The 17,401-nt window shown below is 40.1% G+C and overlaps 1 protein-coding gene across 1 annotated transcript in view; it reads left to right on the top strand.

Moving 5' to 3' along the window:
- Positions 1-17,401, top strand: part of LOC122559430 (IQ motif and SEC7 domain-containing protein 3-like) — a 386,113-nt gene that overhangs the window by 216,451 nt on the left and 152,261 nt on the right. The window contains exon 3 of the mRNA XM_043708878.1: positions 6,946-7,252. Coding sequence (XP_043564813.1) covers positions 6,946-7,252 — 307 coding nt within the window. The remainder of the gene's footprint in view (positions 1-6,945; positions 7,253-17,401) is intronic.

The following is a 17,401-nucleotide window of genomic DNA, read 5'->3' on the forward strand; positions in this document are numbered from 1 at the left end:
TTGGCTGAGACAAGGTGGGGGGAGGGGAAATGAGGAAACTGGAGAAATCTGAGTTCATCCCTTGTGGTTGGAGGGTTCCTAGGCGGAAGATGAGGCACTCTTCCTCCAACCGTCGTGTTGCTATGGTCTGGCGATGGAGGAGTCCAAGGACCTGCATGTCCTTGGTGGAGTGGGAGGGGGAGTTGAAGTGTTGAGCCATGGGGTGGTTGGGTTGGTTGGTCCGGGTGTCCCAGAGGTGTTCTCTTGCGGAACCTATTGCATTTCCAATGCCCCTCCCCCAAGTCCCTCCTCCCTACCTTTTATCTTAGTCAGCTGGACACACTTTCCCCATTCCTGAAGAAGGGTTTATGCCCGAAACGTCGATTCTCCTGTTCCTTGGATGCTGCCTGACCTGCTGCGCTTTTCCAGCAACATATTTTCAGCAGCCAATTCCATTGAATGTCAAGGGATGAAGATTAGACTCTGGCTTGTTGGACATTATCGTTGCCAAGAACTTGTGTGATATCAACATTAAGTGCTATTTATTAGCTCAAGTCTGAATATTGTCTTGGTCTTGTTGTATGCAGGCTAGGACTGCTTCAGTATCTCAGGGTACTACAAATAGAACCGAGCACTCTGCCATCAATAACGATCATCCTACTGTCATAACTCTTTGCCCTCCTTGTAATGATAATGTGTGCAGAAATGGAAGACCAATATCATCCTTTCTTTCAACCTCATACACTTCACTCCCTAAGTTAACAGTCTTTACGTAGACAGCATGATGTGCTGTGAAAAGCCAGGGATTAATGGCTACTATTTCTATGGCCAACAACTACAAAAACCTTCTTTGTTGCCCATACAGCTGTTTTGCTCCTCAAAAAGTGATATATTTGATATAACAAATTAACATGACAGAATAGCTTTATTTAATTAAATAGTAGGATATGGTATTGGAGAAGGCCTTGGGGGAAAAGTATAGTGGTTTTTTTACCAGCTGATTTGTAGTGCAGAGCAGAGTTAACCTGAGGCAGCTGGCTGAGTGACTTGTTGTCTCACCTACACACTGAACCTAGAAGCTGATAGAGAAAACTTGCTGGTATTAGCTGGATTATCAAAGCTACATTCTGTTCACATTTCACTTAATTTAAATCAATGCTTCTACAATGCATGTGACAGCACTTCAGTGTAAGTTTGCATGGCAGCACAGAAGCAGAATGCACAACACTTTGTAATTATTCATGTGCTTAACATATGTATGGTAAGTTCATCTTTTATCAAGACACTATTGAATGCTGCCTTGACAACATGCTTGCTTCAAGCCCAGCACATTTGACATGTTAGGAATATCAAGGATGCTGTCAGTACAGGGATCAACCTGATGTTTGATCAGAGACACAGTTAAGGTGGCCATAGTATGGAAATTTCCATGGCAAACATCTTCCCTCTTTCAGCATAAGTGATTTTCTACCATCTTGTACCAGAAAGCCAGTATGCCAACCAAAATGTTCAAGTAACTGAAAAGCCCTGGCAGCAACAGGGGAATGGGCAAAGGGAATTGGATAGTATCCACATGATGGTGGCTAATATCATCCTTTCTTTCAATCTCATACACTTCACTCCCTCAAATAGGCAAACACAGCAGCATGAGACATTCAAATGTCTTTCCCTGGAAATCCATTTTCAAGGTTTGTCTTAAGGTAAAAACAAGGACTGCAGATGCAGGAAACCAGATTCTAGATTGGAGTGGTGCTGGAAAAGCACAGCAGGTCAGGCAGCATCCGAGGAGCAGGAAAATCGATGTTTCGGGCAAAAGCCCTTCATCAGGAAGAGAGAAGAGGTTTGTCTTAATACCTGCCTTTAATACCTGTTCCTTCAGTAAGATGCAGATATGGCAATATATCTCATACAGCCTCAATGCATTTCTTATAGTACCCTACATCACCAGTTTCATGGTGCCAAGTTTCCACATAAGTAAATCCATTTCAGAGAGAGAATCACTTAATAAGTTGCAGGGAAAATTACTTTGTCAAGTACTTAACCTGAAAAGGAGTAGCAGATGGAACTAGAGAATTGCAAATTGCAATCAAAGGAAGGGCTCTATGAAATGCTGGTCCATAGTTTCAGACTCCAGAGGGTTTATAGACTAAAAGTACAATTTGTTTATAGACCAAAGGTAGAATTTGTTATTTAAGGATTGTCTTTAAAGAATAAGCCAGGCAACCTGCAGAGTTTCAAACATCTATGAAAAATTAACAATACAGATCTATACAGTACTACATTGAACTGTACATAACCACAGAGAGCATGGAATCTTGCACAATGGTGTTTTCCTCACAGCTTTCTAACCAAGTTCTCTGATCAGACATAGCTTTCTTAATTAGTAGAGTCCAAGGCTTACAGAAAAAACATGTCAGTCTCCAAACTGCAGTTATTTGTTTCCCTGGCACTTATTATGTTGGGGAACCAGGCATTGTCAGCTTTCCACAGTTTCACAGATGACACAGGCATTTCCTGAAATGATTATCAGTAGCAAGATAATGATAAGAGCTGTATGGATGATGTGGAGTATACGATTCAACTTGAATTGCGCTGCAGCCAATTTAGGATTATCTTTTTGGACTCACAGTATGGTGACCTTTTATGTATTTGAAACTAATCTAGATATCAATCAGTTTAGACATTTTATGGGACAAATCTGCAGCAAAAGGGACCTGAATCAGGGGCTCCTGGCCCAGAGGTAGAGATACTGCCACTGCACCACAAGAGCCCCTGAAGCTACATATACTGTATTAACACATAGTAGTGAGTAAGAACATGTACACAATCTGCAATTAGATCAATTGGTTTATAAATATTGGTTTCTTTCTCAAGGCATTGCCTTGATCAGTCATAGCAAAGCTGCCTGGTTTAAAGTTTAGACAAATCGTAGTAGTTAACCGTCATTCATCATCTATCTAATAACTCTGCCAATCAGAATCCACTCGCCAATATCACCATTCTTCTGCCATACAGTTTAAATTCTAGTTTTCCCTTTAAATTAATCTTCTTGAGAATTCACAGGAGGACTGCAAGATCAAAAGTTTACACAAAATGTGTCTTTTTTCAGTAGTACACTAATTAACTTTAACCTTTACTTTATGAGCAGCTTACTGTGTATATGCGTAAGGAATTATGCCATCATGACGTCAGACCACATGGAACTGGAGCCCAAGTGTGTAAGGTTCCAAAAGGTGACCTCTCTTATCATGCCTTATATATAGTTATATTTAATAAAGTCTTTTAGTGTTCACTCACCTAAGTGTAGACCTGATCTTACTACAATTAGTGCAAAATTGTGGAAGCCACAATTGTTTCATTCTGTTTCCCCATTCAATTCATAATACATAAGTTAAATAACTTAATATACTGGCAACTTCTGCACCATTTCTAACCTGTAATTGTGGGATCCACTGTTTGACTACCATCTCTGTTTTCAATAAATTTATGTCATGCATCTTAGAAAAGACTATACAAAATGTCCGTGGCTGTGCACAATATCTAAAGTCTGCCCTTACTTTCTGCAACATACTGGGGGAATATTTGAAAGGAGACATTACTGTATACAGTTCTCTACAAAGGATAAAATACATTGAGACACCAGCACTACAGATGGTGATAATTGTCTTACAACAGTATTTTTTTGGTGTGATTAAGCTTGCTGGAAAAACACTCCCAATTTTAGATATATGGTTCAAGCAATTATTGATACAGGTCTTTCTGCTATAATGTGTTTCATTCACACAAATTCGCAATTGATGAACTGGGGACATTGTTTCTAAAGTGCGAACATTTAAAATGTGTGTTTGCTGTAACGTGATTAATAGTGCCAACACTTTAAGTGCTGTTTCTAAAGCATGATTTTTCTATAACACAAGGTTGCACAAGAACCTGCATTAACCAGTTAGGAAGATTATTATCCTTTGGATGTTTCATACATTGACCTAAAGAGGGTGCATTCTTTGATCTATTGCTAACCCAGTAAGAACTGACACTTCTAGACAGCATGTGAATATATTTCTAGTGATTTAATGGTTAAATGTAATAGCTAACATGATCTTCTACTGTTTGTTATTTGCTGCTTATCTTCTGCTGCTTTATAGAAAGCATCTGTTTAAACAGTGGTGGGTTGACTACATCACTGAATTTTATCACATCACTTTGCTTCACTAAGATCTTAGAGGAGAAAGTGAGGTCTGCAGGTGCTGGAGATCAGAGCTGAAAATGTGTTGCTGGAAAAGCGCAGCAGGTCAGGCAGCATCCAGGGAACAGGAGAATCGACGTTTCAGGCATAAGCCCTTCTTCAGGAGTGCTGAAGAAGGGCTTATGCCCGAAACGTCGATTCTCCTGTTCCCTGGATGCTGCCTGACCTGCTGCGCTTTTCCAGCAACACATTTTCAGCTCTTCACTAAGATCTTACCCTGCTTATGACAGAATATACCTTATTAAATCATTCTTACATTAATATTTTTGAGTATCTCATCTTGCAACAATACCTTGAGCGAGGTTACCCAACTTGTTATGGTTCCAGTTGGATAGCCCAAATCATTAATTTCAAGGGTGAGGAGGGATGAGCTAGTTCCCCTTTTTTATTCATCTGCCCCCTTGGTTGGTCACAACAGGTTAATTTATAAGGTATTCCTCCAGAATAAATGAATTTATGTTTTAAAAGAAGTCAATTTAACTGCGCTAGCAAAACAATGAGTATTAACTACTGGACATGAAAGAATTCATATCACAACACACATACACCAATTAGAAATAAGACGTGAGCCCAAGAAATGATAAAGGTTAAAAGATATATGGATAGTCACTCTGGGTATCTTGTGAAGAATAGATAGCAGAACATCGATAGTTGAATAATCAATTTCAGGATTCTTGGCTTTTGCAGTTAGTTGAAATCCTTTGATTCCTACTGACTGACTTGCTAGTTAGTTGGCTATTAGCACTCAGAATGAAAGATGTCTCTTACCTACAAAGCAAGGATGACTTGTGGATGATTCTTTGACTGAGACTTTCACAATACACAAATTGAGGCAAATACACGTGTACCACAGTTCCCTACCATACCTTCTTCCACTTGCACACTTTCTCCCACTAACCAGACTGCGGTTGCAGTTGGTATTTAACACCTCTTGTTTGCATAATCCTGAAGGGCAAAACACTATAAATATCTGCAAGAGGTGGCTCTCTGCTGAGAGGTTAGTTCAGTTTGGTGGAGAGCTAGTTTGTGATACAGTGTGATGCCAATAGCATAGGTTCAATACCCACATCGGCTGAGGTCACCATGAAGGTCTCACCTTCTTGTCCTTGTCCCTTACCTGAGGTGTGGTGACCTTCAGGTCTCTCTCTAATGAGAGAGCAGCTCTGTGGCTGTTATGACCCTGTTTTCCTCTGAGATATGACAACTTTACCCTTTTACAGTGGATCAGCAGTAAAGACACCAAAGCCACTGACAAAGATGTTTGGGTCCTGGACTTGACTTCAAACTCTAGTTGCAGACTGTCAAATCCTGTTACTGCTTCCATGGGGAAACCCTTCCCTTAAGTCCCTTTGGGTCTCTCAGATAATGATTACCTGACCCTGTAAATCTGGGTAACAACATCAACATGCTTCAGCGGTATTGTCAAAGGCCTACAGAAATTTATTTGGAATGTTTTTTCCAGTTATCTTTTAAAGCATTCAATTAGAGAGGGCTGTCCAGAAGGAGTACACACAGATCTTATATTTATTTTCTAGGGTAAAGGTTTTGTATATCAGATTGATTCAGCAATGAAAGGTTTAAACCAAATGTCCCAGCTCCCTCAAAAACATTTGAGATAATGCAGCTGCTTCAGGAAACTAAATCCCAATATAATGGAAGGGTTCTTCAAGGTGCAACTCAGACTTTCTGTGTGCAAACATCAAACATTAATCTGACCTCAGTTAAAGATTGTGTGGAGTATTGGGCTCCTATATCTCCTATATGAAGGATTTTTAGACTTTGGATAGGATGCTGTCTGCAATGACAGGAAGTGCTTGTATCATAAATCATACTCCCATTTAAATTAGAAAAATAATTGAAAGGATATGGAAACAGGAAGAGAAAAACACTTAGAACTACTTGGTCACATGAAATATAAATGTTGACATAATCTAGTTAGTCTCACTAGCCTGTTTTTACATTTCAATCCCAAAGTATTTTCTATTGTTTTGGGGCCTGGATCAAATTTGGCCCTTTGCAGAGAATGAGCCTGCATTAACTGTGAGTAGCATGTGTACATCCTGGTCACATCCTGAGCTGGTATCATATACACAGATAGCTGGTGCCTGATACACAAATTCACAGGTGCTGAATATTCTCAGACCTGATCTTTTGTAAAAACTGAGAGAAACAAAGTTCTGAAGTTTAATTATTTATTTATAATGAAAGACAAAGAAGCCAGATTTCAGTGAAAGAGACAGAAAGTGAGAAAATGTAAATAGAAATACTGTGACTTCCCTAACCTCTTTAGCTGTGCAGAATTTGAGACAGTAATTGACATAATTGAGATATTATGGGTAATTTTAACTTAGCTTACCTAATAGGAATTGTGAGAGGGGATTGGCTTATTATTTTAGTCTGGCCCAGTTTTACATTTTATTAACACGGTAGGAAAAAATGTTTGGACAGTATAAGACAAGATTATCAATTTAATCAAGTCAGTTTCCTGCCTAGCAAGTTAAAATTACTCCGAGTATCACATACAAACTTACTGTTTGAGTTTAGATCTAACCCCTTGTTATTTGTAATTTCATTTATTGCTGCTGCTGCTTTCCAACTATATGTTGTGGTTATAAATTGATGTGCACTTTCATGTGAATTACTGAGGGAGATGGCAAAGGAGATGCAGCCTGCAACTAAATGTTGCCTGTTACTAACAGCATGCATCTCACCTTGTTTTGCAGTAATGAAACAATCTCTCCTGGAGGCAAATCCATTAACTCTGAGGCAGATGGTCCTATGAAAATCCCAGGAGAATGTGAAATCAACAGTTCAGATCGATCTGGCATGGATCAAGTGAAATGCTCATCAGCTGATGTCAAGGAGGGAAAGTCATGCCGAATGATTCCTGTGTCCAACACAATGGTACAGAAAGCAAGTCTGCACCATACTGCCTCACCAATGCGAATGCAGCGGAGCAAAGGCACAGCAACATGCTCGCATTTACCCACCTCTGATTATGAGTTGTCAATGGATCTCAAAAATAAGCAGGTATTGCGAACATCTGGCACATTATTTCTGTAATATAAAACATGAACATGCATGGTGCCAGGATTAGAAGGTTTAAGCTATTAAGCTTATTATAACAAAGTTTAAAAATAACTGATTACAAAAAATCATGTGACTAACTTGGGATTTTTCCCAGAAAAAAAAAACATTTTTAGAAAACCAAAAAAGACAAAGCATTTAGAAAAGGCATCATTTTATCACTGTGTCTGGCAAAGATATCTTCCCGTTATTGCTAAACACTCAAAGTACCATCATGTTCAGGAAAGAAATTACTGCAACACTCACACCATTAGTGTGAAGAAATGACGAGAGTTGTAATTTAATTGGTGTCCTTTTTTCTGAGTTTTTGCCAAATCAGAGAGCATTATTTAATCTCTAACATAACGAAAGACATTCAAGTGGAAGTATTATCAATTGGCTGTTCTTTGTTTGCCAATTACAGAGTAAAGCTCCAAATCACAGTCTATTTTCTACTGCGCTGTGCAGTTCTCTGTGGTTTGCAGAATTCGATAAACGAGAAATACTGTTCTAAAAACCAAACATAAGTCCAAATACTAAACTTAGAGCCGTGTAATATTAAACCAAGCACTGGAAATGACAAAAACACATCTTTTTCAGTTGATTCTGACAAGTTTTCACTAACACCAGAAGTCTTATGTGAGTAATTAGAATCCTCAGACTTATCAAGAAAAAACTTGACATATTCATACTTACTGATTCATAGTTCACAACCAATGTCCCAGACTCCTACACCAGTATCCCAGAGTAGGTCCTGTCCCACTGGCAGGACCGACCCAGCAGGGATGGTGGCACAGTGGTATACATTTGGGAGAGAATGGTCTGGAAGTCCACAACCATGACTCTAGGCCTCATGAAGACTCATTGCATCAGGTCAAAAGTAGGCAAAGAAACTCCTGCTGATTGCCAGCTACTGCCTTACCTCAACAGATGACTCCTAGTCCTCCATGTTGAATGTCACTTGGCAGAAGTACTGAGGGTGAAAAAGGCACAAAATATAGTTTGATTGGGTGACTTCAAGTTTCACCGACACAAGTGCCACTATTTCTCACCAAGGTGATCAAATTCTGAAGGGCATAGATGTTAGATTGGCCCTTTCGCTGGTGCAGAGAGATCAGCAGGGAAAATCCTATTTGACATTTTCCACAGCAGTCCACCTATTGCAGATGCACCTGTCCATGACCATTGACCTTATGGTACAGGAACAGAATTAGGGCATTTGGACAATCGACTCTGCACCGTCATTCGATCATGGCTGATATGCTTCTCAACCCCATTTTCTTGCCTTTTTCCAGTAACCCTTGATCCCCTTATCAATCAAGGACCTGTCTATTTCTGTCTTAAATGCAATCAATGACCCTGGCCTCCACAGCTTTCTGTGGCAATGAACTCCACAGATTAACCACACTCTGGCTGAAGAAGTTCTTCCTCATTTCAGTTCTAAACTGTTGTCCCCTCACTCTGAGGCTGTGCCCTTGGGTTCTACTCTTTCCTACTAGCGGAAATACTCTCTCATTCAATCTATCCAGACCTCTTAGTATTTTGTGAGTTTCAATGAGATTCCCCCATCATCCTTCTAAACTCCAGAGTCCTCAATCACTCCTCATGTGACAAGCCCTTCATCCCTGGGATCATTTTTTTTTTAACCTTTTTTTTAGATTAGATTACTAGATGACTTACAGTGTGGAAACAGGCCCTTCGGCCCAACAAGTCCACACCGACCCGCCGAAGAGCAACTCACCCAGACCCATTCCCCTACATTACCCCGTCACCTAACACTACGGGCAATTTAGCATGGCCAATTCACCTAACCTGCACATTTTTGGACAGTGGGAGGAAACCGGAGCACCTGAAGGAAACCCACGCAGACAGTTGACTGAGGCGGGAATTGAACCCGGGTCTCTGGTGCTGTGAGGCAGCAGTGCTAACCACTGAGCCACCGTGCTCTTCTGGACCCTCTCCAATGCCAGCACATCCTTCTGGGATTTACATATTAATGAATTGAAACCTGCAACCCATTCTAAAAGATGAAAGACTTAACAGCAATCTAGGTTTGTTCAATATATTGCATCAGTTTTATGACACTATGATCTTTTGCTATTAATTCTGTGTCCTATGATCCTGATCCACTAGCTCCCTGACAAAGGAGCAGCATTCCGGAAGCTTGTGCTTCCAAATAAACCTGTTGGACTATAATCTGGTGTTGTGTGATTTTTAATTTAGCACATCCTTCCTTAGATATGGGGCCCAAAACTGCTCATGATATTCCAAATGGGGTCTGACCAGAGCCTTATGCTGCCTCAGCAGTACATCTCTGCTCTTGTGTTCTAGCCCTTTCAAAATGAAAGCTAATATTGTGTTTGCCTTCCTAACTGCCAACTGAAAAGAATGTTAAACTTAAATGAATGTTGAACTAGAACTTCTAAATCCCTTTGTGCTTCAGATTTCTAAAATCTTTCCCCATTTCGAAAATAAACTACACCTCTATTCTTCCTACCAAAATGCATAGCCTCATACTTTTCCAAATTGTATTCAATCTGCAACTTCTTTGCCCATTCTCCCAGCCTGTCCAAGTCCTTCTGCAGCCTCCCCACTTCCTCAACACTACCTGTCCCTCCACCTATCCTTGTGTCATCTGCAAATGAAGCAATAATGCACTCACTTCCTTCGTCCAGATCGTTAATGTATAATGTGAAAACTTTTGGTCCCAACACTAACCCTTGCGGAACTCCACTAGCCATTTGGCTGCCATCTTGAAAAAGACCCCTTAATCTGTAATCTCTGTCTTCTGCCAGTCAGCCAATTCTCTATTCATGCCAGTACCTTGCCTCTAACACCATGGGCTATTTTCTTATTTAGCAGCATCCGGTGAACACTTTGTCAAAATCCTTCTGGAAATCAAATAGATCACATCTACTGGCTCTCCTTTGTCTAACTTGCTCCTTACTGAGTAATATAAGGGCCCATGGTGTTAGAGGCAAGATGCTAGCATGGATAGAAGTTTGGCTCTCTGGCAGAGATTGGGGATAAAACGGACCTTCTCAGGATGGTAGCCGGTGGCAAGTGGTGTTCCCCAAAGCTCACTGTTTGGACCACAACTTTTCACTTTATGCATTAAAAATCTAGATGAAGGAACTGAAGGCATTCTAGCTAAGTTTTCAGATGTTACAAATATAAATAAAGGGATAGGTAGTATTGAGGAGGCAGGGAGGCTGCTGAAGGATTTGGATAGGCTAGGAGAGTCAGCAAATACGTGGCTGATGGAGTACAATGTGGGAAAGTGTGAGGTCATACATTTTTGGTAAGAAGAATAGAAGCATGAACTAATTTCTAAATGGGGAGAAAATTTAGAAGTCTGAAGTGCAAAGGGTCTTGGGAGTACTAGTCTAGGATTTTCTCTCAAGGTAAACTTGAAGGTTGAGTCAGTAGTTAAAAAGGCATATGCAACAATGGCATTTATTTTGAGCTGATTTGAATATAAAAGCAGGGATGTACTTCTGAGGATCTATAAGGCTCTGGTGAGACCACATTTGGAGTATTGTGCACAGTTTTGGGTCCCATATCTCAGGAAGGATGTACTGACCCTGGAGCAGGTTCAGAGGAGATTCACAAGAATGGTCCCAGGAATGAAAAACTTAACATATGAGGAATGTTTGAGGATTCTGGGTTTAAACTCGATGGAGTTTAGAAGGATGAGGGCGGATCTAATTGAAATTTACAGAAGACTGAATGGCCTGGACAGAGTAGATGTTGGGAAGATGTTTCCATTGATAGGAGAGACTAGGAACCCAAGGCACAGCCTTAGAGTAAAGGGAAGACCTTTTAGAATGGAAATAAGGACAAACTTCTTCAGCCAGAGAGTGGCGAATCTATGGAATTCATTGCCGCAGAAGGCTATGGAGGCTGGGTCATTGAGTATATTTCAGACAGGGATAGATAGCTCCTGGAGTATCAAGGGGATCAAGGGTTAATGAGAGAAAGTGGGACAATGGGTATGGGAACTTATCAGCCATGATTGAAAGGCTAAATTTCTGATCCTCTGTCTTATGGTCTGATGGTTACCTCTTCAAAGAATTCTAATAGGTTTGTCAGGCATAATGAAGCTGTACTGACTCAGCCTATTTTACCATGTACTTCCAAATGCTCTGCAATATCATCCTTAATAATGGACTCCAAAATCTTACCAATAACTGAGGTCAGGTTAACTGGCCTATAATTTCCTGACTTCTGCCTCCCTCCCTTATTGAACAGGGATGCTACATTAGCCATTTTTCAGTCTTCTGGCACCTTCCCTCACTCCAGTGATTCCTGAAAGATAATCACCACTGCCTCCACACTATCGTCAACTATCTCCTTCAGGACTATGGGGTGTAGTCCACCTTCAGATCTTTTAGGTTCCTCAGCAATTTCTCCTCAGTGATGGCCACGACACTCACTTCTGTCTCCTGACTTAGTTCTGGTATGCTGCTGGTGTCTTCCACCATGAAAATTGATGAAAAATACCTCTTCAGTTCCTCCACCATTTCGTCGTTCCCTATTAGTACTTCTCCAGCCTCATTTTCCAGCAGTCAAATGTCTACTTGTGCCTCTCTAACTTTTATATATCTAAAAAGAATCATGCAGCCTTCCTTTATGTTACTAACTAGCTTATCCTCATATTTAATCTTTTCCCTCATTATTGCTTTTTTTAAATTATCCTCTGCTGGTTTTTAAAGGCTTCCCAATCCTCTGTCATCCCACTAATCTTCACCACATTGTATGCTTTTTATTTTGTTTTTATGCTGTCCTTAACTTCCCTTGTCAGCCACCGTTGCCTCATCCTCCCCTTAGTATATTTCTTCCTTCTTGGGATGAATTTCCCGCCTTTAACGCTGTATCGAAAACAAACCAAACTTGTCCAACATCTAATACATTCCAATCTGGGCAGCATGTTGGTACACCTCTTTTGCACCCTTTTCAAAGCCTCTGCATCATTTCTCTAGAATGATGAACAGAGCTACACACAATACTCAAATATGGCTTAAGTAAAGGTTTATACAGCTGCAACATAGCTTGCCAACCATTTTAATGTGCAGTGCCCTGATTAATGAAGGCAATAATGCCATGTGCCTACTTTACCCACTTGTGTTGCTGTTTTCAGGGAGCTATGGATTTGTATATTATGATCCCTCTGTATGTCAATGCGAAGGATCCTGCCATTTATTGTATACTTTCCTTTTGCATTTGACCTCCTAAAATGCATCATCTCACACTAATTAAACTGCATCTGCTATTTCTCTGCTCAATTTACCAACTGATCTATATCCTGCTCTATCCACAGCTCCACCAATTTGCATGTCATCTGCTAACTTAGTCAGACCACCTTCATTTTCAGCCAAATCGTTTATATATATTATGAGCAACAGAAGTCCCAGAATTGATGCTTGTAGAACACTGCTGGTCACAGAAAACAATGGAAAGTTTCCCATTTATCTAGATAAGCCCAATTGCAGAAATACTAAGTCATTCAACACCATCCAGATCAAGGACACCCAGTTGATCCAGTCCCAAGCTATCAATTTAAACATTCACAGCTTTCAGTGCACAGTGGCAATAGTGTACCTCAAGATGCACTGCAGAAACTTATTGAAGCATTTTTTTTAACAGAACCTTCCAGATCCATAACTTGCATCACCTAAAAAGGATAAATACATTTACATGTCCCCCTCAAAGCCACACAGCATCCTGACTTGGAGCTATATTTACAGAAATCCTCTGTTGCTGGGTTGAAATTCTGAAACTCCTTTCTGGGTACTGTGTGTGTATCTGCCTGGCATGGACTGCAGGAATTGAAATGCATACCCCAGGTTTAATAAGGATGGTCAACAACTAAGAAACAGGAAGACAGTGGTATAATAGTAATGTAGGGGTATGGGTGGGTGGGTTTCGCTTCGGCGGGTTGGTGTGGACTTGTTGGGCCGAAGGGCCTGTTTCCACACTGTAATATAATCTAATCTAATCTAATATTCTGGGAATGGGTGTTTAAATCCCACCATAGCAGTTGGTGAAAAGACAGTCCTAATGACAAGTGTGTAAACTGTTGTTAGTTGTTGAAAAAAAATCATCCACTCTAAATGCCATTTAGGAAGGAAATCTGCCATTCTTACCTGGTCTGGCCTATGTGACTGCAGACTCACAACAATGAGATTAACTCTTAATTGGTGTCTGAAGTGGCCTAGCAAGCCATTTAGGTCAACAGCAATTAGTGATGGGAAAGAAATGCTAGCAACTAATACCGATGTGCTATGAACAAAAATAAAATCCTGGCCTGGCCAATGATGCCCACATCCTGTAAACAAACAATAAAAAAAGGGCAGGTTGGGTCCCTGAGGGGTTGAAAGAATGTGCCAGGCCAGAAGACAGGGAACTTTATTCTGCAATGAACTGATGTTTGCTTTGGCAGAATGGAAAAATGAGAAAACACTTTGATCATGGTTCATTGATACCTCTCACTTTATTGGGCACAAAACACTGCATTGAAGAAAAAACAATCGGTTCCTCAGTGTCTGTTGGATAATCATAAAAATATCTTTAAAATGCAATTGACATTGATTGATGGTTAAACTCTTGATCTGATAATATTCAATACGGAGAATTCATGGTAAATATCTTTAGAAAATTCTTCATTAGCAATCTAAGGAAATAAGATAACATTGGTGAGGTGTGAAAATACCTATTTGCAACCACTGAAAATTATCACAGTTTGTGATAAGTTCAGACTGGTTTCATGACAGTGAAATCTATTCAGCTAGTGCAAGCTACTGAACATTATTCCAGATCCAATGTTTTGTTTTTTGTTTATAATAACTCGGATCTTGCGTAGATACATAGATATATAAAAAAATTAAAAATTCAGGTCTGTAAACTGTAAATACCTAGTGCTACATGAAGGGTTCAAATTCGTTAGCAGTCAATGCAAAGAAATACACTGTGACTGATCCCATACTGCCTCTGCAGTACAAGAACGGATAAAAATTAAATGACTCACTTTGTAAATTTTAGTCATATACATCTAAAAGAAGCTCAAATTTCCCATCTGTACAAAAGTGGGCCCTGACAGTGACAAAATGTATAAAGCACATTTGAAACATTCAGGAAACCATTTGTCCTGAACTACAATGAGGTCAACTACCTGGCTACTGTGTTAAAGCAAGATCATCTCAGTTACTGTGAAAAATGCTGCCTCTGTTAGACTGCTGTAGTGATGATAGTGCTATATAGAATCATAGAGTCATAGAGATGTACAGCACAGAAACAGACCCATTGATCCAATTTGTCTATGCCGACCAGATATCCCAACCCAATCTAATCTCACCCGCTAGCACACGGCCCAAATCCCTCCAAACCCTTCCTATTCATATACCCATCCAGATGCCTTTGAAATGTTGCAATTGTACTAGTCTCTACCACTTCCTCTGGCAGCCCATTCCACAAACGCACCACCCTCTGTGTGAAAACGTTGCCTCATAGGTCTCTTTTATATCTTTCCCCTCTCACGCTAAACCTGTGCCCTCTTATTTTAGACTCCCCCCACCCCAGACCTTGTCTATTTACCTGATCCATGCCCCTCATGATTTTATAAACCTCTGAGGTCACCCCTCAGCCTCCAAGGGAAACAGACCTAACCTATTTAACCTCTCTCTATAGCTCAAATCCTCCAACCCTGGCAACATTCTTGTAAATCTTTTCTGAACCCTTTCAAGTTTCAGATCCTTCCAGTGGGAAGGAGACCAGATTGCATGCAATATTCCAAAAGTGGCCCAACCAATGTCGTGTACAGTTGCAACATGACCTCCCAACTTCTATACTCAATACACCGACCACTTCACTATCCTATTTATCTGTGACTCTACTTTCAAGGAGCTATGAACCTGCACTCCAAGGTCTCTTTGTTTAGCAACATTCCCTAGGACCTTACCATTAAGTATAAAGTCCAAAATGCAGCACCTCACATTTATCTAAATTAAACTCCATCTGCCACCTCTCAACCCATTGACCCATCTAATCAAGGTCCCATTGTAATCTGAGGTAACCTTCTTCGCTGTCCGCTACACCTCCAATTTTGGTGTCATCTGTAAACTTACTAACTGTTACCTCTTATGCTCACATCCAAATCATTTATATAATGTTAGAGCTGCTCAGTTAATGTCAAGAGGAGTTTGCTAATGCTGCATGCTCACAAAGCTGTGCTACATCAGTGTGATGAAAAGAAAATACTGCAGATGCTGCAAATCTGAAACAAACATTGACAATGCTTCCTCAGTTTCTATGTTTTACCTCTGGAGAAGAGTCTTACTGGACTCGAAATGTTAACCCTGTTTCTCTGCAGATGCTACAATGCATGCTGAGTTTCTCTGCACTCTATTTGTCTGATGTTAGTATTTAATGGTTGCAGTGTTGTGATGCTGAGAGGTACAAAGCTGTCCAATTGTTGCCCTGAACTTCTATTGAGTCACAGAACAATGGCACTGACGTGTTGTGATGCAGTTGGAAATCTTTCCAAATATTCACTAACCTGTAATTGAAGTTAGGGGATTGAGTTCTCCTCCAGGTTTTCTATTTATGCTGTTTTAAATTAAGACCGTAATAACCTCTGGAGAATAGATATTTAGCTGTCATGTCTTTATGTTCTCAGAGGTTTGAAATAGTCACATATTAAAACACAAATAGTGGGGGTGAGTGTGCACATGTTATCCTGAGCTCATGATGGGACACTGTAGACACACATGCAAGCAAAGGAATGGCAATATAGTTCCTAGAGCAAAATGAGATAATACAATATCACTGTTTTTGTTAAAAAAAGGATAATTCATTTGTATATCAATATAACCAATATAAACATAAATATATTATAGATATAATATTTCTGAAGAAGACAATGGTCTAGTGGTATTATTGTTAGACAATTAATCCAGAGACTCTAGTAATGTTCTGGAGAGGAGAAAGTGAGGACTGCAGATGCTGGAGATTAGAGACCTCATTCCTGATGAAAGGCTTTTGCCCGAAACGTTGAATCTTCTGCTCCTCAGATACTGCCTGGCCTGCTGTGCTTTTCCAGCACCACATTCTCGACTCTAATGTTCTGGAGATCATTAGATCTCCATAACATTAGAGCATTTGAATTCAATACTGGAATTAAGAATGTAAGGACGCCCTTGAAACTGTTGTTGATTGTCAAAAAAAAACTATCTGGTTTACTATTGTCCTTGAGAGAAGGAAATCTGTTATCCTTACCTGGTCTGGCCTATATGTGACTCTAGACCCACAGCAATTTACTTGGCTCTTGACTGCCCTCTGGGCAATTAGGGATGGGCAATAAATGCTGATCCAATCAGTGATTCCTACATCCCATGATTGATATTCAAATCATTTTTGTTTTTTCCAAATCTAAGCTCAGTTAATAGTCACCCTTTATGATTTACGTGAACACCTGTAAAGTCTCTTATGGCTTGTTTTCTTTTCTCAAAAACATTATTCACATTATCATTTGGATGTTAGGATGTTGAGCCTCCCATCTCCTGGGTCTAATATTCATCACTGTTAAGCGTGAGTTGACATATTGTACTGGCAATGCTATGCAGGCTGCTCCTGGTGTTGTAAGAGTTCTGATGTTGCTGGCATTCAGTCACTTGTTGGTATCCTTGATGCTGCATGGCTTGTTGGTGCTGCTGTTGATCTTCCCTCATTTATTAGTGATATTGTTGCTGTTCGTCTCAGGTGTAGGTTGAACATGGACTCTGTTCTTCCTTCTCATTTGCACACTTATTTTTATCTCAACGATGTATCCTTGGTATCTCAGCTTCACTAGCAACTTTTGCAGGGTTTCACGATTTCAGGTTCGGATCTTGGACTTTTTAAATTCATTATTAGCTGTGAGTTTCCCATTTGCTCAAGTGTTCAAGGCTCCAACTGAAGATATATTCAAGAAATGTCTGAGCAATTTGCTTGATTTACACCATTCTGTCCTTTCATTGTTCGATTTTGCTGATTACCCAATTTTGATTCAAAAGGCTCAATTATAACTTCTAAAAAACTGATGATGCATGATTGCCCATCTGCAATAATAACCCGATC

The sequence above is a fragment of the Chiloscyllium plagiosum genome, chromosome 19 (assembly GCF_004010195.1).
Source record: "Chiloscyllium plagiosum isolate BGI_BamShark_2017 chromosome 19, ASM401019v2, whole genome shotgun sequence".
NCBI classification, from domain to species: Eukaryota; Metazoa; Chordata; class Chondrichthyes; order Orectolobiformes; family Hemiscylliidae; genus Chiloscyllium; species Chiloscyllium plagiosum.